At 37.5% G+C, this 23,166-nt stretch overlaps 1 protein-coding gene across 1 annotated transcript; it reads right to left on the bottom strand.

The window, feature by feature from the left end:
• Nucleotides 1–16,880: 16,880 nt before the first annotated feature.
• Nucleotides 16,881–19,549, bottom strand: LOC133050868 (UV excision repair protein RAD23 homolog B-like). The gene has a single exon (XM_061135155.1). It carries the CDS (start codon nt 19,351–19,353, stop codon nt 18,133–18,135), a length of 1,221 nt encoding a protein of 406 aa, XP_060991138.1. The 5' UTR covers nt 19,354–19,549; the 3' UTR covers nt 16,881–18,132.
• Between the last annotated feature and the right edge of the window lie 3,617 nt (nt 19,550–23,166).

The raw sequence follows: 23,166 nt of genomic DNA, 5'->3' as shown, positions 1-23,166 counted from the left end.
CTGGTTGCTGGCAGGAAGCAGAAACAGGTTGTGGTCAGGTTCTAATATGTTAGCCCTGGGGTGTGAACTGAGCCTCTGGCAGTGGTGAGGGTCTGCGCTTGCCCTGTGAGAGTTCAAGTTGACCTTGGGGAACACTATTTTCCTGACTCTGTCTTGAGTTTGTCAGCTCCAGACACTCTCAAGGGATAAGTCACAAAATTAATTTCAGGATTCCTAATATGATTTAAGTGCTCTGTTAATGGCATTTAAAACTGGCATTTCATCAAACTATTACATTTAGAATGGATAAACAACAATAGCACAGAGAACTATATCATCTCCTGGAATAAACTATAACAGAAAACATATTCTTAAAATGTATATATGTGTATGGGCTTCGCAGATGGCGCTAGTGGTAAAGAACCCACCTACCAATGCAGGAGATATAAGAGATGTGGGTTCGATCCCCGGGTCAGGAAGATCCCCTGGAAAAGGGCATGTCAATCCACTCCAGTATTCTTGCCTGGAGAATCCCATAGACAGAGAAGTCTGGTGAGCTACAGTCCATAGGGTCGCAGAGTCTGACGCTACTGAAGTGACTCAACACACACACACGTTTATAATTGAGTCACTTTGCCGTACAGCAGAAATTAGCACAGCACTATAAATCAAATATACTTCAAAAAAATAAAATAAAAATCACACAAAGATGAAAAAATGTTCATATTGTTTACTTAGAATGAAATTAAGTAGAAAGTATAACAACACCATGACAAATTGGAAGAGGGAATGCAGGATAAGAAAAGAGACTTACATTTTAATGACTTCACTGGCATTCTGTCCCCTACCTTGACCTCTGCTTTTTTGAATAGGAAACTCCTCATTTTAAATTTTCACTTGGCCCCACACATCATGTAGGTGAGTTTCCCTACTTGAAATATAAGAAAATTTTGCTCTTGAAGTTTTGAAGGCAAGTTTGTAAAATTTCACGAAGAGATTAATTAAAACAGCTACACTTTGCCTGTGCAGGTGTGCCTTTCCTAACAGGTGTCAAACAAGATTATATGCTCATCTTCATTTCATTACCCATTTAGCCATTCACCATCCATAGCCAGTTGAGATAGTCTCATTAATGCCAATAAGACTTATGTGCAGATCAATTTGATATTAGTATTAGATGCAAAATAGCCTTGTCAATAAATCAGTTTATACTGCCTCAATAACCACAATGAAATTTTCAGCATGTCTGATATAGATTTATCTCTTTTTATTATATTAAAGAAATACTGAAAATCTTCTGTGTTTTCCTAAGTAGTTTTGAGTAATTGCACCATTTCCCACCTCTTTCTAATTCTGACAGTTCCCGTACATATAAAAGGAAAAGACAATTTCTGCTCTAAAAGATGAGATTATATAAATGAATTTATTCTCTGGTTTTCCTCGGGCTACAGCCCACCTACTCAGGGTTCTATTTATAAAGCTAGCTTTGCATGTAATTTGGTTGCCTAATGAAATGGCAGTGAATAACAAGTGATCCCACTGTAAAATTATCATGTGTAAGGTGGATGAAATAGAATGTTTGGTTACAAGAATCTCCTGCCCTGCTGTCCCCTTGGGTAATACATCTTAACTTCTCCTGAAGCATACTGTACCACCGGCATGCTGCACATTTTCAGTTCTTACAAAATACACCCATGTGCCAGTCCTAGGCTGACATTTACACATCAATGTTTCCTAAGGAAAGAACAACTGACAAGATACATTTTTAACCATAATACAGCTCATTGAAGGTTGCAATGTGTCAAAACGCCCTGTGATGAGATGGCAGATGGCATGCTGCTGATGTTTGACACCGTATTCCTTCTATTTTCATTGAGGAGAAACGCCTCGGTGCCATAACAAACCAGCCATCCACATTCACACCACAGGTAAAGTCGAAGGCTGAGCAGTTGGGAGAGATAAGTAAACATTAAGTTTTGCTCATTTTAATAAGCTAGAGGTAAAGTTTTGGTGCATAAATTAGTTTACTCATTCAAGAAGTCTGGTGAGGGCTTAATACATGTTAGGTTCTATTCTAGAGACTGGCAGTGACAAGGACAAAAATCCTACCCTCATGGAGCTTTAGTTCTCATGAATAGGTAAAAGCATATGTAACTAGTTAAGGAAGTTTAGAAATTGTACAGAATAGAACTTATTTCTTTTTTTTCCCTTTTTTATGAATCAGACTCTGGGAATACTTTCTGCAGAAATTACTAGGAAAGGTAGAGTAATGGCAAAGAACTTGAGCTCTAGGACAAAATGAGCTGAAGTTTGACTCCTCACTCTTTCTCTTAAAAGCTGTGGTTTCTGGTAAGGAGCTTGAAGCCTCTGAGCCTTGATTCAGATATCTGTAGGAAAGGGCAAAAGTAGTTGACTGCAATAGGATGGAATAACAAAAGGCTTGGAAAGCATGTGGCTAGTGCCTGAAGCATAGCTGATACCCAGTCACTGTGATATGTATATTGGTAATAATATTATTTAATGTCTGTAATCTTCCTGATGCTGGGAAAGATTGAGGGTAGGAGGAGAATGGGGCAACAGAGGACGAGATGACTGGATGGCATCATTGACACAATGGACATGAGTTTGAGCAAACTCTGGGCGATATCGAAGGACAGAGAAGCCTGGCATACTTCAGTTTATGGGGTGGCAAAGAGTCAGACACGATTGAGTGACTGAACAAAAAACTCACAAAAGACTTTGATTGGGAGGCCGGGCCTCTAGCATTGTTCTATAGGAGGTCAGTGAATTAAGATTGCTATATGGCATTGCTTCTCAAACTTTAATATACATGAAATTTCATGGGGATATTGTTCTAATGCAGGTTCCTATAAGGTAGATCTAGACAGCCTGGCATTTCTAAGAAACTCAGAGGTAATGCATGTGCTGTGGCTACTGCTCTATGGATCATTCTTAGGTAGCAACATTATAAAGCACCTTGATTTGACAATGATAAGAGAAATAATAAGACCTGGCTCTATAGGTGGATGTGAAGCACAGTGCGTACCTCCAAACAATAGGGGTTGTCAGGGACCTCAGTTGTGAGGTATTAATAACACCAAAGGACAGTAAGAGAGATGCCTTGTTTATTGTAACAAGTGAGTCCGTGTGGGTGGTGGAGTATTGAGAGGATTGACGGTCATGGGAACAGATGTCACTGTCCTCTGGCTTCTGCCTCTGGAGGATTGTCCTTTGCTTGGAGCACAGTAGTGAATTTGAACTTGCTGGGATAAGGGCTTCCAAGCTTTTCCATTTGGCTTGCCCTACTAGAAACAAATATAAAACTGAAATTTTATTATCATCTCAGTATCAATGATATAAAAATGGAATTTTATTCTCAACTCAGTATCTATAAGAATGTATAAAACACATAGGTATGTCTCAGTCAAGCATCCATATAGTAAAAAATACTGAATATAAATATATAGCAAGACCCAACAATCCCAATTCCCACGTATACCCCAAAGAATTGAAAACATACGTTCATACAAAACTTTGCAGACAAATGTCCATAACAGCATAATCATATTAGTCCCAGAGTGGAAGCAACACAAATGTCCATCAACTGGTGAAGATATAAACAAAATCTGGTATATTCATACAATAGAGTATTATTCAGCCAAAGAAAGGAATTAAATACTATATACCCTTACAATATGGATGAACTCTGAAAACGCTGTGGTAAGCTAGACATAAAAGGCCATGGATTATGTGATTTAATTTATATAAAATCTGAAAAAGGCAAATCCATAGAGACAGAAAAAAGATTAATGGTTGGGAGGGGCTGTGAGAGGGGAGAATGTAGAATGACTGCTAATGGGCATGAGTTTCTCTTTTGAGGTGATAAAAATCTGGAATTAGATCATGATGATGGTTATGGAACTCTATGAATATACTAATAATCACTGAATTTTACACCTTAAATGGTGAATTTTATGAAACGTGAATTATATATCAATAAAAAATGCCCAAAGTAAAAGAATATCAAATGCCAAATGCCTCAACAACTGGAGACCCACAAACAAAATACTTGGACTTTACTCATATTTTCTAATTCTGATTTAAAGGACCCAGTTTCCTTATATAGGTCAATGGTAGGTTGAAAACACAAATAAATACATTGTGATTCCTCAACTCAAGAAGTGTGAGGTCTGTTTCCCCACTTCTTAATGCTGGAAAGATCTGTTGGCTTGGCATGCCCTGTCCAATAGAATGTGGCAGAGATTGATATGTGAGAGTTCCAAGCCAGGGCCTCAAGAGAAACTGTGCTTCCACTCTTGTTTTCTTGGATAACTACTGGCGTGTGACCAAGCATGAGAAAGAGCATTAGGAGAAGAGTCTTAGTTTTCCCAACCATCCCAGCTGTCTTAGCAAAATGGGATCAGCAGAGACAAACTTTCCATGCAAAACCCAGTTCAAACTGCCTGTCCATGGAATATCGAGCAAATAAATGGTTGTTGATTGAAAACACTCGGTTCTCGGTCATTACTAACAAAGCAAATTCCTATTTGATGGGATGGCTATCATTTCTTAATAGGAGTTTGCTGTTGACCATGCTGAAAAATAAGACAGACTAAAATATCTGGTAGCATCTGACCAGACTTGTCTTTATATCTTCTTTATATCCTCCTTTTTCTCTCCAACCTTGGTTTTGTAAGCGGTTTCTAGCTCCATCTTCTTCTGATTGAATAAAAGCCTGACCTCTAAAAGAGCACAGTGTTTTTAAGAGATTTCATGGGATAGGTCCAAATGGGCATCTGGCCTAATGCCAGAGAGAAGAATCTTGACTGAAAGACCTGGAGGTCATTGCTTTTCTGCTCCCTGTTTCCTAGAATTTCATTTGAGAGCCTGGCTCTATAAGATGCCAACTAGCTAGTAACAAAAGTGATTTATAAGTTTATTTTAGGCAGTTATTTCCGTACATACTAATATTTGCAAGTTGACAATGTATAAAAGCAGTCTTGGTAACTTACTGGTCTCAACTTTTGATTTAGCCATTAAGGTGTGCAGAGCAGTATTCCCTAGTTCTTGGGGCATTCAGTAGGCACTACTATAACGCCCATCACTGTTGCCATTGCTAAAAGCAGGTATTTTGTGAGTGCTTGATACTATAATGAACCTTATCTACATCCAAGCTAGTCTCCAAATACATCTATCATTGGTAATGTTCAGCTTTATGCAATGTATATAATTCCTTATCTTCAATGACAAATATATGGAATAATGATTCATATGTAATTATATAAGTTATATAATTATTCAATCTGAAAAATATTTATTGATTGACTACCAAGTTTGGCAATTTTCTAAATTTTCTAGACAGGGGGGATACAGCAATGAATAAAAAGTTACTGCTTTTCTGAGGAATATACTCTAGTTGTGAGTGGAAGAGGATTACATATTAAATCTGGATTTAATATGTAGATTAAATATGTAGATATTTATTTATATATTTATATAAATATATATTTATATAAATATATATATTTATATAAATATTTAATATGTAGATTAGAAGATATGCCAGATAATAAATATTATGGAGAAAAACAAAACTGAGGCCTAGAGAGGAGTGTTGGTATGATATAGTTTTAAATGAAGAAAAAAAAATTATGATGCAGGCTCACAAAAGACTTGACCAACCTAGTTGGAGTCTCTGGAGCAAATACAGTCCATCAGCATTGTCCCACTTCAGGCCAAAGTGACCCTGACTTGCTTAGTCATCAGATGCAGGTGAAGTTGAAGCAGATCCTGAGGGAGTGACCACCTGAAGCTGCCCACTGACCAGACTATCTACATTTGGGCCACACTTACCTCATTAAATGGGATCCTGATATTGAATCTTCATGTTTATCCCACGAGTCAGTAGAGCATTTGGGCAAAAGAGTAACGAAACATGACTGGTATCATAAAACAACACAATGGCTTTAGTGCTGTGAATAGACTGTAAGGAGGAGGCAAAGAAGCCGAGAGGAGGAGACAGGGTAGAACTATTTCATACTGGCAAGATGTGACTATGGTTTGTATCAAGGAAGTAGCAATGGTGGTGGTAAGAAGGTGATAAGTTATCAGTTCAGTTCAGTCACTCAGTCATGCAACCCCATGAACCACAGCACACCAGCCCTCCCTGTCCATCACCAACTCCTGGAGTCCACCCAAACCCATGTCCATTGAGTCGGTAATGCCATCCAACCATCTCATCCTCTGTCATCCCCTTCTCCTCCCGTCCTCAATCTTTCTCAGCATCAGGATCTCTTCAAATGAATCAGCTCTCCGACTCAGGTGGCCAAAGTATTGGAGTTTCAGCTTCAGCATCAGTCCTTCCAATGAACACTCAGGACTGATCTTTAGGATGGACTGGTTGGATCTCCTTGCAGTCCAAGGGACTCTCAAGAGTCTTCTCCAACACCACAGTTCAAAAGCATTAATTCTTTGGCGCTCAGCTTTCTTTATAGTCCAACTTTCTCATCCATACATGATTACTGGAAAAACCATAGCTTTGACTAGACAGACCTCTGTTGGCAAAGTAATGTTTCTGCTTTTTAATATGCTGTCTAGATTGGTCATAACTTTCCATCCAAGAAGCAAGTGTCTTTTAATTTCATGGCTGCAATCACCATCTGCAGTGATTTTGGAGCCCCCCAAAATAAAGTCAGGCACTGTTTTCACTGTTTCCCCATCTATGTGCCATAAAGCAATAGGACCAGATGCCATGATGTTAGTTTTCTGAATGTTGAATTTTAAGCCAACTTTTTTACTCTCCTCTTTCACTTTCATCAAGAGGCTCTTTAGTTCTTCTTCACTTTCTGTCATAAGGGTGGTGTCATCTGCATATCTGATGTTATTGATATTTCTCCCGGCAGTCTTGATTCCATCCAGCTTGTGCTTCCTCCAGCTCAGCATTTCTCATGATGTACTCTGCATATAAGTTAAATAAGCATGGTGACATTATATAGCCTTGACGTACTCCTTTTCCTATTTGGAACCAGTCTGTTGTTCCATGTCCAGTTGTAACTGTTGCTTCCTGACCTGCATACAGGTTTCTCAAGAGGCAGATCAGGTGTTCTGGTATTCCCATATCTTTCAGAATTTTCCACATTTTATTGTGATCCACACAGTCAAAGGCTTTGGAATAGTCAATAAAGCAGAAATAGATGTTTTTCTGGAACTCTCTTGCTTTATTGATGATCCAGAGGATGTAATGGATACTAAAGTTTGTGCTGACAGCATTCACTGACAAATGTCAGATATGAGAAAAGAAAGCAATCAAAAATAACTTAAACTTTGGCATGCTGAACAACTGAAAAATGCAGTTTCCTTTACTGAGATTAGCAAGTTTATGAGAGGGATATTGGAAATTTGGTTTGGGACACGTTAAATTTGTGACTTCCATTCTATGTCAGAGTACAAACCTTGAGTAGGTAGTTGGACATACAAATCTTCAGATCAGGGCATAGCTGTATGGTGCAGATGTCAGTTTTGGAGTCATTAGCATATAGATGATAATTAAAGGATGATTGACTGAATCAAGTTAGTGAGTGTAGATAGAAAAGAGAAGTATGAGGCTGGAGCCTGGGGTGAAGCACTCACTACATAATGCTTTATGGAGATGAGGAAGAATTAGCAATGGAGCTTCAAAAGGAGAGTCCACATTAGTAGTAAAATATCTAGGACAGAGGAAGATCCTGAGAATCAAACAAAATGGTGTTTCTAAGAAGAATGGTCAGCTTTGTCAAATGTTACTCATAGGTCGAATTCCAAAGTCATTTTCTATGTAATTAAAACAGTACTAAAATCTGTATGAAAGAAGAACAAAACTGGAGACTTTTTATTTCCTGATTACAAAACTATAGCAATCAAAACAGCATTGTATTGGCATTAAAACACACATAGGGTAATAGAACAGAATTGAGAGCCCAGAAATAAACCCATGCATAAATTGTTAACTAATATTTGACAAGAGAGCCAAGTACACTCAATGAGGAAAAGATGGTCTCTTCATTAAATGGTGCTGGAAAAACTGGGTATTTACATGCAAAAGAATTAAACTGGCTCCCTGTATTACACCACTCACAAAAATAACTCAAAATGGATGAAAGACTTAAATGTAAAACCTGAAACTATAAAACTTCTAGGACAAATCATAGGGGAAGTCTCCTTGAAATTAGTCTAGTAACCTAGTGCTTTTGGTGTATGACAAATATAAAAATATACAAAAACAAACACCAAAATAAACATATAGGACTGCATCAAGCTAAGGGCATCTGCATAGCAAAATAAACAACTGACAAAATGAGTAGGCATCCTTCCGAATGGGAGAAATATCTGCAAATCATGTATCAGATAAGGGGTTAATATTTAAAATATATGAGGAACACATACAACTCAATAGAATAAACAAATATCCTGATTAAAAAATGGGCAGAGAAGTGGAACACATATTACAAATGGCCAATGGTTACATGACAAGGTGTTTAACCTCACTTAATCCTTGGGGAAATACAAATCAAAACCACAAGGAGATATCATTTCATGTTTAGTAGGATGGCTGTTTTCAAAAAGGTAAGAGACAAGTGATGGGGAATATGAGATAAATAGGAATTCTTAGAGGCTATTAGTGGGAATATAAATTGGTACAGCCTCTATGAAAAACTATGAGGGTCTTCAAAAAATTAAAAATAGATCTACTATATGATCCAGCAATCGCACATCTAGGTATATATCCAAAAGAAATAAAGTCCCTACCTTGAAGATATATCTGCATCCCCATGTTTATTGCAGCATATTTACCATAGCAAAGATATGGAAACAACCTAAGTGTCTATGAATGAACAGATAAAGAAAGTGTGGCATATATATATATATATAAAATGGAATATAGTCTGTCTCTGTGAGGTTATGAGTTAACGGATATGGTAATTAATTTTACTGTTGTAATCATTTTGTAATATATACATAAATCAAATCCTCATGTAGTACACTGAGAATTTACAAAATGCAGTGTGTCAATTATATTTCAATAAAGCTGGAAAAAGTGTTTCTTGCTAGGTCAAATGTAATGATCAAAAAATTTACCACTGTATTTAACAACATGGGTGTTAGTTATTTGGAGACTCTGAAAAAAGTTTCAGTGGAGTGGTGGGACATAAACATCTGTTCAAATGGGTTCGAGCAGAAGGCATTAACAGCATAACAGAATTCTCTGGGGGAGGTTTACTATAAAGGATAGAAGAAAAAGAAAGCAGAAGGTAAGGAAAATGTGGATCAGAAACCATTTTTTTTTTTTTTTTTTTGCAGTGAGAGATATTTCAATACATTTATATGTCCATGGAATGACCAGATAGAGAAGAACAAATTGAAGATGCAGAGGGGACAAAGAACAATTGCAAGAGTGGTGTAGTTGAGCTGGGGGGAACTGAACACACAGGGGAATAATCCTGATACGGAAATAGTGAACACTACCAATTCCCCTGTAATGTCAAGACGGTACTCGGGGTTTATAAACACAGATGCAGATTGGTGAGCAGTGGTGCTAATGGGACTTTGTGAAGGTTTGCTAATTGATTTCCCTCATTTTCCTCCTTGAAATTGGGAACTGTGTCACCAGTGAGGATGGGGATTATGGGAAGGAGGTTTGGGAAGCTGACAGAAGGAATGGTATAAAATTGTTTTCTAGGAAGTAGAGAAACTGTGGTTAAATAATTGTTGAATTAGGTGTTTTAAAATAACTGACTAGAAAAACAAGGATATAGTGGCCGTGAGTAAGATGCTGGAAACTAAGACATAGAGGTTATGTTTACTGGTAATAACAAAATTTAGATTGCATCAAGTGTGTGAAACTGGATGTAAAGTCCATTGGAAGGGCACAAGTCAATTTATGACTAGGTGGTTTGCAGGATATTGAAATAGCATCAAGAAATATGAAAATATTCTTGCATGTATGTGTGTGCTCAATCAAGTCTGACTCTTTGCGACCCTATGGACTGTAGCCCACCAGGCTCCTCGGTCCATGGGATTCTCCAGCAAGAGTACTGGAGTGGGAATGCCATTTTCTCTTCCCAGGGATCTCCCCAAACCCAGGGATCAAACAGTGTCTCCTGCATTGGCAGTCAGATTCTTTGTCTCTTAGCCACCAGGAAAGCACAAGAATATTCTTGGAAGGTATGAAAGTGATTGTGGAGCTTGTCAAGGAATAAGAACAGGTCACCTTAATGGTAGAGTTTGAAAGAATAAAATTAAAACCATGGATTTTAGGGAAGAGAAAGTGCAAAGGTTTGAAAATGGGTACAAGGAAATCAGGATAACAACTACCCACTTCCTGGGGTGTGAAAGGAAAAGCAGCTTCATTTGAGAGGGCTTAGGTGGAGCAATGTCATTAGGGGAGAGTCAAGTTCCAGACAAGGCAAGCAGGTAAGGGGTTTTCCAAAGATGCTGCAGGTACAGGAGGCTTTGTCAAGAATGGACCTAATCTACTAAAGTTTCCCAAGTTGGGGAGTAGATGGTAGTCCAGGGAATGAGGGATGTCCTGAGCATTGTGGGTTTCTTCTGGAGCTTGGCATAAACAGAGTACAGGGAATAATGAGTGTGAGCTGTGGGTCTTCTGAGAATAAGCTTGAATATCAAAGTTTTTTGATACCCTGAGATTAAGAGGAAACAAAACTTGGTCTGCTGCCTCTGACGCGGTACTTTGTGCTATGCAGACAAGAGAGCTGATTGTGACAGAATCCATTTGTGTATGTTCTTTGTCTCCTCAACTCAGTGTCTTTTTTGTAATTTTTCTGAGTTTTTCCAAAATATATTTGAAGGAAATGCTTGTAGAACTTAAACTAGTCCTTACATTATAAATCAAGCACTGTGTTAAACCAAATATCATTAATGTCTAATAAAGAGGGCTTTAACCAAAACCAGAGGCCTTGGGTGCTGTGTGTATGTGCACATACACTTGTTTGTCTTCACACACACACACTGTGTGAACTATGGACTGTCTTTCTGCCTAACTTATTCAGAATTGAAGTGATATTTTCATCCTGTGTTAATGCCTAACAGGAATCATGTCCTCCTAGTATACTCACATGATGCCCTATGTTTTCCTTCTATAATTTCCTTTCAAAATGTGAAATTATTGTTTGTATGTGAATCTGAGAGAAAGAGACTCTGTGTGGGGCAGGGGGCAGGTGGGGGGGTGTTATTTAATGTCTGTCTCGTCAGAATATGAACTGTGCTAGGGCAAGTAGAGATTGATCAGTATCCCTAGGCATAGCATATTGCCTAGCACATAGTAGATACTCAACAATATTTGGTTGACTAAGTGAAAAATATTAAATTCTGTGGTGCCTTTCACAAAATGTCATTTTATAGTGTTTCTGTAGCTTATATGAGTGGAATGAATGACATTGTACTCCTGTCTTAATCTTTTGGGGTTACTATAACAAAATATCACAGATGAGGCAGCTTATAAGCAACAGAAATGAATTTCTCACAGTCTGGAAGCTGGGAAGTCCTCCAAGATAAGACTCAGGGAGGTTCAGTGCCAGGTGAGGACCTGCTTTCTGCTGCATTTTTGCTGTGTCCTCATTTGGTGAAAGCGGAGAGGAGTTATCTCCCGTCCTTTTGTAAAGACCCTAATGCGGTTTATGAACTTGATCCTCATGACCCAATCACCTCCTAAAGATCCCACCTCAGAGAACCATCACATCAGAAATTAGGTTTTCAACAAGTGAGTTTTCAGAGGTCATAAACATTCAATCAATAGTATATTTTGGTATCATCTTGCTTATAATTTTATTAATGGGAAGCAGAAGCTTTGATTTTAAATAACAAGAGAAGTAATCATAAAAGATAACAGGTGTTTATTATATCTAGACATTATTCTGAGTATTTGTAGTGATTAATTTGATTCTTTGACAACCCCATGAGGTAGTTACTGTTATTATCCCATTTTACATATGAGAAAACTGACACCTAAATGTTAAGATTTAAGCAGTTGGAAAATGACTGGACATTGGAACCCAGGCAGGTCTGGACCTTTATTGTGCCTGCTCTTAACTGCTTTGTTACAGTGCTTCTGAATGATAATTTTCAACATATTTAATTTTCTTCTAATTTATAATTCAACCACTATTAAAAATAATAGAGAAAGATGACTATTACATAATAAGATTATTATTAGCATATAACTAATTTGAATGCTCATTAATTCATTGCATTAAACATAGCATAATGCCTTTGCCTAAAGCTAGGGAAAATAAATTTGTTGTGAAAGGACAAATGCCACTCTAAATTTTTATTATAAAGTTTGCAGATGGATGATGATTCTTTGTCATTCTAATAACTCTTTCTGTAATTACAGTAAAATAACTTTTTTCAGACAAGTACATCCACACATTTTCAATATTTTCATCTCTTATCTTTTCATAGATGGTGATGCTTGAAATTCTATAATGACTTTCTACTTTTTCATAATTAGACCATGAAGGAGTGAATAATTATATATGATATCCTAATGAAACAATTTCTATTATATTTAAAGTTTAGATTATTCTAATTAGAGAAAATAATAGCAAGATGCAGTTTAAATTTAAAAAAAATACATCATTTAAACATCTGCTCCCCCATTAGCCTATACGTTTATATTCTTTGTTACATCAGAAAAAATCATATACATTTAAAATGAATATGTATAATACATAAATGATCATAATTAAGATACTATCATATACATCTGAGTAAAAATATCATTTTCATAGTATAATTTTATAAACTTTTTCATGAAGATATTAATACTTCTAAAAAAAGATTTCTTGGCTAACCCTTCCTACTTCAGCCATTTTCTCATTCTCCTTTGCAAGCTTCATATATCTCTACTCAGTGTTCTATATAAATGAAATTCCTGAAGACTGTCCTACATCCTCTTCTTTCTCGAGCCATATTGTGAAAACTCAAATGCCTTCAAAATCAGCAGATATTGCAAATGTGTTAAAGTGGCTGAAGTGAGGGAAAATTGTTGAATTGGAAAATTCATGCAATATCTAAATATTGATACTTTTAAATTCAGAAAAATTTAAAACATTTGGCTGGTAAAAATTGAACAATTTTTAAAAAAGGAATCCTCACTGTTGGCTTGATTCAGCTCATTGAGGGCCCTGTTCTCTACTCCTCCCTTTAGTACATCTCATTTATGCTTCTGGCCTTATTTACCATCTGGCTAATGACTCTTAAATTTCTAGACCTTTTTCTATATTTTAATATCCATTTACCTGTTTGACATTTCAAAGAAGGTATCCTGTGTTTAACATATCTCAGATCAAATATTTCCAAATCTAGTTTTCTCCACATGTTCCACAAATTGACTCCCATTTATTAAGCTGCACAAATAAGACATCATTAAAAAGTCTGCAAATAACAAATGTTGGCGAGGGTGTGGCAGTTTCTCAAAAAAATAAAAACAGAGTTGCCATATGACCCAGAAATTCAACTCCTGGGTGTATATCCAGACAAATCTATAATCTAAAAATATATATGCACCCCTATGTTCATAGCAGCACTATTTACAATAGCCAAAATGTGGAAAAAACCTAAATGTCCATTGACAGATGAATAGATAAAGAAGACGTGGTACATATATACAATGGAATGTTGGCCGTAAAAATGAATGAAATAATGCCATTTGCAGCAACATGAGTGGACCTAGAGAGTATCATATTAAGTAAAGTAAATCCGACAGAGAAAAATAAATACCATGGGATATCACTTATATGTGGACTCTAAAAAAAAAAAAATGATACAAAAGAACTTGTCTACAAAACAGAAACTGACTCATAGGCAGAGAGAACAGACTTGTGGTTGCCAAGGGTGAAAAGGGGTGGGGGAGGAATAGACTGGGAGTTTGAGCTTAGTAGATGCAAACTATTATATATAGAATGGATAAACAACAGATTCCTATTTTACAGCACAGGAAACTATATTCAATATCCTGTGATAAACCATAATGGAAAAGAAAAAAGAGATCTAGGGGATTCCTTGATGACTCCCTCTGCCTTAACTTCCCTTCGCTTCTTTCACCTTCCCCAATCTCATCTCTTACCAAGACCTGTCAGTTACACCTTCTTAACATGTCTTTTCAGCCTTCTCTTCAGCCCCACTGCCACCAACTTTGCTTCATTTTCTATAATCTCTTACTTGGACATTGGCAACACCCATTTACAACCTTTACATCTTCAACTTTTTTCTACAATTCATTCTCCACACTGAAACTAATCTTTTTAAAATATAAATCTGATCTTATTACCCCACTGCTTAATATCATGCGATGACTTTCCATTGCTCTTAGAATTCAAACTCCTTAAGGTGGCTACAGTGTTCTGTAGAGTTCAGCTTACCTCGTTCTCAAACATCATCCTTCTCCTCTTAGTTCTTTGCACTGTAGCCCATCTGGCCTCCTGGTGGCAGCAACTTTACTCCATCAGTCCCTTCTGCCTGGAAAGTTTCTGCTATGCTAACCCTGCCCAGAGCACACTTTTCTTTCAAGCCTCTGTTAAGTGTCATTCCCTAGGAAAACCTTTCTTGAAACCATCCAGCTAGAAAAGGATTCCCTTAATCCATTCTAATGAAGAAATGTCTTTCCTTATCACAGTTTGTGACTATGTGTTCATCAGTGTGATAATTTGGTGAAAGCATGTCTCTCTCACTTAGCTGGAAGCTCCAGAGAGCAGAGTTCTGCTTTTGCTCAGAGATTACATGCATCATAAGTATTTTTAGTGAACAGATGTTTAAATAAAGTATAACCGCTCAGTGCAACCAGTACTTAGAAAGACTTTCAACCTAGAAAGACTGTAGGAACACCTAATAAGCTGGTGAGCTCCTCAGGCACTTACTGTTTGGGGATGTGTTAGGGGATTCTGTTATTTTCCACTGCTCTGCTTGAGCCTAAGGCAATTGCATCTATCCTCAGTGGGTAGAGTTTGCAGTTAGACCTAACTGGGGCTCTCTGAGAACAGATCCAGCAGCGGCAAAGGAAGAGTTGTTCTGTTATTTGCAATAGCTCCTCCAGCTATTGCAACCCACGTATCTTGGAGATAGCAGATAGAGACAGAGATAGTATCATAGAGATAGCATCCACTGCTGACCTCCTTACTGTGATTTCCAACAGCTGTTTGTACCTTAAGCAGCAATTTGAGCTTTACTGTTTTCCCCTTCCCAAGTTCTGTTGTAGGTTGACATTTGTAAGTCCATACCCACTTCTATTGTTTTTAAAGAATAAGCCTAAAACAGGTGTAGGAGAAATCAGCTGCCTTCAGGCAATGGTCCTCTCCAAATGGGAAATAATTGTACAGAATTTCTGTACATAGATACCTTCTGTTAAATATATTTTGGTCATATATTTCTCAAAATCTTGTGTTCTAGCACCACTGAAAAACTGTAAACTCTTACAGGTCAACTGATCATCAATTTAACTTTCATTTCTTTTCCAATAGACAAATGCAGTGTTTTAAACACAAACATATGCAATGTTTTGAACACAGTGGAAATTTCATAAATATAGATAACTAGAACATCAGGAACATTGGCCAATTATAGTAATAAGATATGATAGTCTGCCTGAGAAGCTGGATATTGTGGCATATAGGAATTTCATATATTTTGATGGTAATAAAAATTAATATTAGCAACTCTGAAAACAAGGATTACTGTGTTTTCAGGTCTATATTAGGGCAAATCCCAAGCATTATATTTTTTTTTATATATTGAAAATATTTTATAATTAATTCTCTAGAATCCTAGCCATTGAGTACAGGAGAAAAAAAATCATATGATGGAACACTTCAGTATTTTTAAACAATGTAAAAATATATTTGACTAGATGGCAATTAAGAATTTAACAAGTATAAACTTAAGCTTCTTCAGGTTTTCCACAGAGCAACTAAACAATCAATAGATTTCAAGAGACAGATGACAGAATACCTCAAACGCAAAATTCCAAAGTCACGTAGCCACTTAGATTAAGAGATTTACCAAATGTTTGTAAATTGAAACGTAACAGCAAAAGGTCACATAAAGCCTATTTCTTTCATGGTGTCATGGCTGATTCTTTCGGCAGATAAACAGAGCACTGTAAAGAATGGTCAAAACTTGGCCTGAATTGTCTTCTGGTAATTATTAATCCCACTATTTGTAGTTTTGCTGTCCAAGGACAGAAGCTCCATGTGATCGATCACCTCCTGCTGTCATTTTCCAGAGAAAAGAAGAGGTGGCTGCTGGTTGCTTTTTTCTCTCCTTTTCTAGTTTTCACTATGCTCTAAGCAATTAAGTAGCAGATAAAATATCGTCTAAATAAATGAATACTCCATTATCTCACCAGAAATGCCATCCCACTTCCCAACTCATTGCTCTGCCTTGAAAGATGAACATATTTACAAATCCTCATTTTATTCTGAGACATTTTTGCACAATCCATTATAAAACATACAGGTAATACAAAGTCCAAAGGTCTTGTTGTGTTTATGGAATAAACACATGAAGATTAAACTACATGATTAACATGGGAAAAAAATCATAATTTTGTTTATTTTCATAAGAGATAGGTTACGAGTGCATGATGTAAAAGCTTAAAAGTCATCACCAAACTGTGCTAAGGATTATTAAGAGATTATGCAGGATGAAATCTGTGCAAATTCATCTTCTTAACTCAGTATGTAGAAAAAAAAATTATTTCTTTAGTCTTTTTAATATTCAGGAAAACAGAGCTCGGGGAAAAAAAAAACAAGTAGACACCTGCCCCCTCTTCATGATCAAATAACAATGCCAACAAAGGAGATTCCAAAGAAAAAAGCTGAGATGAAAAAAATCCAAATAAAAGCCAACACTGCTATTAAGATTTTTCTTTTAATATGCTATGAGATATCTTGATTGTATATTTTCCAAAGTACTATTCCAGCCGCATCTCCCAACCCTTCCAAAAGATTTCGTCAGTCTTTCCAATGCAATAATAGATGCTGGATTGTAGTTCTGTCCACCTTCTCTTTTCAAAAGCAAAATAATCCTAATGACTTTAATGGTCATACATTCTTATCTAATAAGGAAAAAACATTTACAAATATCAGAAACCCAGTTTTGAGACATTTGCATTAATCTTGAACTGAATCAGCATTCTGTGGGTTTTTAAAAAGGCAGCAGTTGGAATTCACGACTTGCTGACAAACACATTTCTGCTGAGGGAAGGGGAAGACAGGGAGAGTGAATGCTGCATTTCTTCATTGGCCCCAAAGTGCTAACTCCACAAAGGGATACATCAAAAGCAAACATGCAACCGTGGTTTTTATAACTTTTTACTGCAATATAACAATGAAGTAAACAGTAATTAGGCAGCTACCAATTTACCTCCCAAAATAAACCAAAAAAAAAAAAATGTAAACAGAAAAATAACTCTGCCTAGACTTGTACAGCTTCGCAAATCATGTTAGAAGGGTCTCACATTCAATGATCAAGAAATTTAAAATAGCAGTTAATTATTTTCATCTTAAGAAAACGTTCCCCATCTCCCCCCTTCAACGCCAAGTACGTATCATGAAAGAATGGGCTTTCTTACACATTAATTTTATACTTATTTGAAGCAGCAACAATAACCATCAATAATTTGGCATTTCCATTTACAGTCACTCCCATTTTTTTTTTTCCAATTTCACAAAGCCATTATCCAGTGTTGCCATAAAATAGGGACTGTAGATTCTAGGTAGCAAAGATTCTTTCTGAAGCCAATGTTAAGTCAAAGAAATACAAAGCAGGGCATTACACTAAATTTCTGGATCTAGTACACTAAAAAGAGTGAAACCTAGGAAAAGTTACCTACTGTTTTATAGAAGAAATAAAGACCTGCAGAAACTGATTTTTGGTTGTATTTTACACACTGTGTGGATCTGTGGCATCTGCTGACCGAAGCAGACATGCACTGTATATATCCCTGCCCGATATCCTAGGTCCCTCCCCCCCACCCCCGACAATCTACTACCTTATACCAAGTATTGTGGATATGAGCCCAAGTCATCCCAGACAATCCAGTGAACAAAGTTAGTGTAATGCACTGGTGTGACGTGTGAGATAAAAAAAAAAAAGTCCCTTTCAATCTTCATCAAAGTTTTGCTGTAGAAGAAAATTGGCAGCCAAGTTCTCATTCTTCTCACAAGCAAAATATGCTTGTATCACAAGTCCTTCAGGAAATCCTACTGCCTTTAATCTTTCTATAGCTTCTTTCTCCTGAGGCGTTACTTGAATGTAGTTCATGTGGCCACTTCCAGCTTCTGCGATGCCGCCACTGCCACCTCCGCCCCCTTCTCCTTGACCACCAGCTTCCTGAACCGGTTCATTTAACATCTGAATAAAATGCTCCTGATGCTGGCTAATTTGCTGAAGTAACTGAGGATTTTCTCGACCTATCTGTTGTAGCAATGCTGGAAGCAGGGAAGGATTCTGTTGATTAATTTGTCTCATCTGTTGAGACTGAGGCTGATTCCGTAAAAATTCAAGAGGGTGTCCTCCAGAACTTGTGGTTGTAGTTGTTGCTGTCGTAGTTGCTGCGGCCCCTGAAGACTGAGGAGCCCCAGTACTAGCTGCTGCAGGGGGGTCAACCACAGCCTGGCTTCCTCTATCTCCAGGAATTCCCATTAAGAGATACTCCACGGCTCTGTCAGGGTTGTTGAAACTGGCTCTCAGGGCTGCAGTTACTTGCTCTCGTTCATAGCCCATTGACACGATCTCAGTTACCATATTCTCGTAAGACTGACCTGTCACAAGTGCACTTGTTGCATCTTCAAAAAGGTTTGACCGAGAAGAATCACCTGATGTACTGTCAGTGGATGTTGGGGTAGTGGCCACTGGTGTTTCTACCGGCCTCTCTGCAGGCTTCTCTTGTCTCGTTGCACCAGCAGGTGCAGGTTCAGAAGATGCTATGGTTGATGCTGGAGTGACAGATGCAGGTGTGGGAGTGGGAGCCAAAGTGGGGGCAGGGGCTGGGGCCCGAGTCACAGCTGGTGCTGTGGAGGAACTAACTGTGGTAGTGGTGGCAGAATTTGATTGCTGAGTTGTAGCTGGTGCTGGTGTTGTCACTGCTTTGGGTTTTGTCACCATAACTCCCACGAAGTTCTTCTCATCAATTTTATATTCTTTTAGAGCAGTATCATCATTGAGGATTTTGCCTGCATAAATTAACTTCTGACCTGCTACAGGAAAGGCATCTTTACCCTTTTCGGATTCAATCTTCTCTTTCAGTGCTCTCAGCGTCTCGTCGGGGTCGATGTCGATCTTGAAGGTCTGGGGCTGGAGGGTCTTCAGGGTGACCAGCATGGTGCCGTCGCGCAGCTCCGCTGCCGGGCCTGCTCCGGGTGCTGGCCGCGGGGCGGGGTCTGTGGCCTGGCGGGGCCCCGGGGTCGCCCGCGCTCCTCGCGCACTCGGGAGGAAGGCGGTGGGGGTGGGGGCTTGTCACATTCGCCCTGCAGAGCGGCCTCTCCCCGAGTCCTGGCCCCCGGCCGCGCCGCTCCCTCCGCGACTACGGCCTTCCTCGGGAGCTCGGGCCACCGTGCTTCCTCACGCGCCCGGTTACCAGCCACTGGGTCTGCAGGAAGCGCGAGGGGCTCTGCGAGAGGAGCACAGAATCCGCTAGCTCACCACAGGCTGGTGGCCGCCATCATCGTGACTCCCAAGCATTACATTAACTCACCCTATTATATATGAATATCCATCTCTAGTGAGAAAAAGGCACTTATTTTTGTAATAAAACCAGCATTATTACAGCTAACAAAATTAACAATAATTTCCTAATGCTATTTGCTACCTAATTTGTGTTGAAGATTTCCTGTCTTTAAAATGTCTTTTTACAGTTGGTTTGAATATGGATCCAAGCAAGATACCATATTGCTTTTGATTTTTTATATCTCTTAAGTGTTTTCCGCTCTAAGAACCTTTTTTTCCTCCATGCCACAGTTTAGTTGGAGAAGTTGAGTCTTTTATCTTGTAGAATGTCCTACACCCTGACTTTGGCTGATTATTTCCTTGAGATATCATTTACCTTGTCCTGGCAGCCCCTGTATTTCTTATAAAATTGTAGTAATATATGGAGAAATAACTGAATTCAGATTCAGTTATGACATGATGTAGACTGTGCTCTGTACTTCTTAATTCATCACCTTAGGAGGCTTCACTTTTAGTGATGTTTATAGTTAAGTAGTAAAAGCCTAATTCCTCTGATAAAACATTCACACCAACTTTTTTCCTAGTTATTAAAATCCTCAATTATTACTCATATCCATTATTTATTTAGTTTGCAAAATGGCGATTTTTCTAACTTTATCATTTATCTGCATTTATTACCTATAGCTCTTCTCTAAATAACTCATTTTAATTGGCTAGGATATTTTTTAATTTTTCTCTTAAAAGGTCAATTTTCAAACTAATATTGATAAGTTGTATTATAGCAAGTTTTTATTATATTTAATCAGTTAAAATATTATTTCTGACTCACAGGTTTCACTCTATCAAGCGTTTCAATACATTGCAGTTTTTACATGTCTGATGTTCAATCTCAGGTAACTTAGATCAGTGCAGTACCACCAAGTTGGCTCTTGTAACCTTTAGATCTGGTGCCCTGGGATCATTTTCTGTATTTCCCACCCAAGACCTGTCATCAGCCATTTCTCCTAAGAGCACTCTCTCCTTTTAGTGAGAAACAATATTTAGAGACCGCAGTCTGGGCCCTGAAGGCATCCTTTGCTCGTGAGTTGATATTGCTTTCAGGCTTTCTCAATGAACAGAGCTAGACAATATAAATATATCAAGGGATTTTTCTTTTTTTTTTTTTTTGAGTTCATGTGAGGTTTTAGTATCAGGTATAAAATTCTCTCACTGAGTACTTTTTCATGATTTTCTTTGCTGACTTTGTTCATTTATTCTTTTTATGAGCTTTATAATCAACTTGCCTTTCTTCCAAAGAACAATATCATGGTATTTGATGGGGCTTTGATTGGATTTACAAAACTAGAATTGACACCTTTATAAAGTTTAATTTTCATATTTACAAATATGGTATACATTTCCATTTGGCCATATATTTTTCATTTCTTTGATGAGCATTTATTTTTTCTTCATGTCTTTTATGGCATTTTTGAAAGTTTCCGCTTAAATACATCATCATCATCATCATTTTAATGTAAATAGAGCCTTCCTTTCAATTATGTATTGACAGTGGTTATTGCTATAGTTTGGGAATGTTAATTTTATATCTTGACACTTTATAAACACTCTTATGGTTTGTAGTAGTCTGCAAACTTCTGCATGTAGTCTTCCAAATTCTTATGAGTTAAACATACATACCCCAGCTGGGTTAAATAATATCTCCAATTTAATGTGAAACACAACTGAAGATGCTAGGTATTGCAGCATAACTTGTATTATTGCAGACTTCATTGGTAATACTACCAGAGTATTCCCAATAATTGTTAACTTTTGAATTGGAATAATAGAGATTTTATTATATTTAGGAAATTTCTTTTTAATTATGAATTTAATGAATTATGTTTTTCTTAGGTCTACTTATATGTGTTATGTCAAATTTTCAAATTTTGATTCAAACATATATAATAATAATATTTTGGTTATTCATATTTATTAATATGGGTTTTCTGTTCTTTGGAGGGATGTTCCTGTGATGGTGTGTGGATCAGGGTAACTTTATTTCTTGATAGCCCTCTTCCATCATAAAGCATTAAACATATATCTTCTTTCTGTGACCATATACACAGTTTTAAGGACACCCTTCTGGGGTCCTTCTCCCATCTGCTACTCAGAATCTGAAACTTCTTGCTCCTTTATTCCTAAGATTTTTTCCTCAGTCAGTTTTCCATATATTCACAGAATTTTTGTTTGTTTGTTTTTTACCCCTTTAGATCTCTGTTCTTCCATAAGAGAGTTTTTGTTCAATAATTCCAAACTCCTTCATGGGCAAACTTAACTAGTGCCTCCTGATATTTTCCTTTTATGGAACTCAGTCTCAAATTGGAGCCGGTATATCTTTATCCAACTTTCAGGAGTATTCCTAATTATGGATGGCTAAGGGTTCCAAAACAAAGCTAGTGGAGGTGATGGAATTCCAGTTGAGCTATTTCAAATCCTAAAAGTGAAATGCTGTGAAAGTGCTGCACTCAATATGCCAGCAAATTTGGAAAACTCAGCAGTGGCCACAGGTCTGGAAAAGGTCAGTTTTCATTCCAATCCCAAAGAAAGGCAATGCCAAAGAATGCTCACACAACCGCACAATTGCACTCGTCTCACACACTAGTAAACTAAAAATGCTCAAAATTCTCCAAGCCAGGCTTCAGCAATACGTGAACCATGAACTCCCAGATGTTCAAGCTGGTTTTAGAAAAGGCAGAGGAACCAGAGATCAAATTGCCAACATCCGCTGGATCATAGAAAAAGCAAGAGAGTTCCAGAAAAATATCTATTTCTGCTTTATTGACTATGCCAAAGCCTTTGACTGTGTGGATCACAATAAACTGGAAAATTCTGAAAGAGATGGGAATAGCAGACCACCTGACCTGCCTCTTGAGAAACCTATATGCAGGTCAGAAAGCAACAGTTAGAACTGGACATGGAATAACAGACTGGTTCCAAATAGGAAAAGGAGTACATCAAGGCTGTATATTGTCACCCTGCTTATTTAACTTATATGCAGAGTACATCATGAGAAACGCTGGGCTGGAAGAAACACAAGCTGGAATCAAGATTGCTGGGAGAAATATCAATAACCTTAGATATGCAAATAACAGCACCCTTATGGCAGAAAAACTAAAAAGCCTCTTGATGAAAGTGAAAGAGGAGAGATGGCAAAACCAATATAATGTTGTAAAGTAAAATAAATAAATTAATTAAAAATAAAATAAAATGTTGACCCCCAAACAGTAAAAAAAAAAAAAAAAAAAAAAAAAAAGGATAGTGAAAAAGTTGGCTTAAAGCTCAACATTCAGAAAACTAAGATCATGATATTTGGTCCCATCACTTCATGGCAAATAGATGGGGAAACAGTGGAAACAGTGTCAGACTTTATATTTTGGGGCTCCAAAATCAGTGCAGATGGTGATTGCAACCATGAAATTAAAAGACGCT

Source organism: Dama dama, chromosome 33 (genome assembly GCF_033118175.1).
Source record: "Dama dama isolate Ldn47 chromosome 33, ASM3311817v1, whole genome shotgun sequence".
NCBI lineage: Eukaryota > Metazoa > Chordata > Mammalia > Artiodactyla > Cervidae > Dama > Dama dama.
The sequence above is the reverse complement of the archived record's forward strand: the minus strand, read 5'-3'. Positions and strand labels throughout refer to the sequence as shown.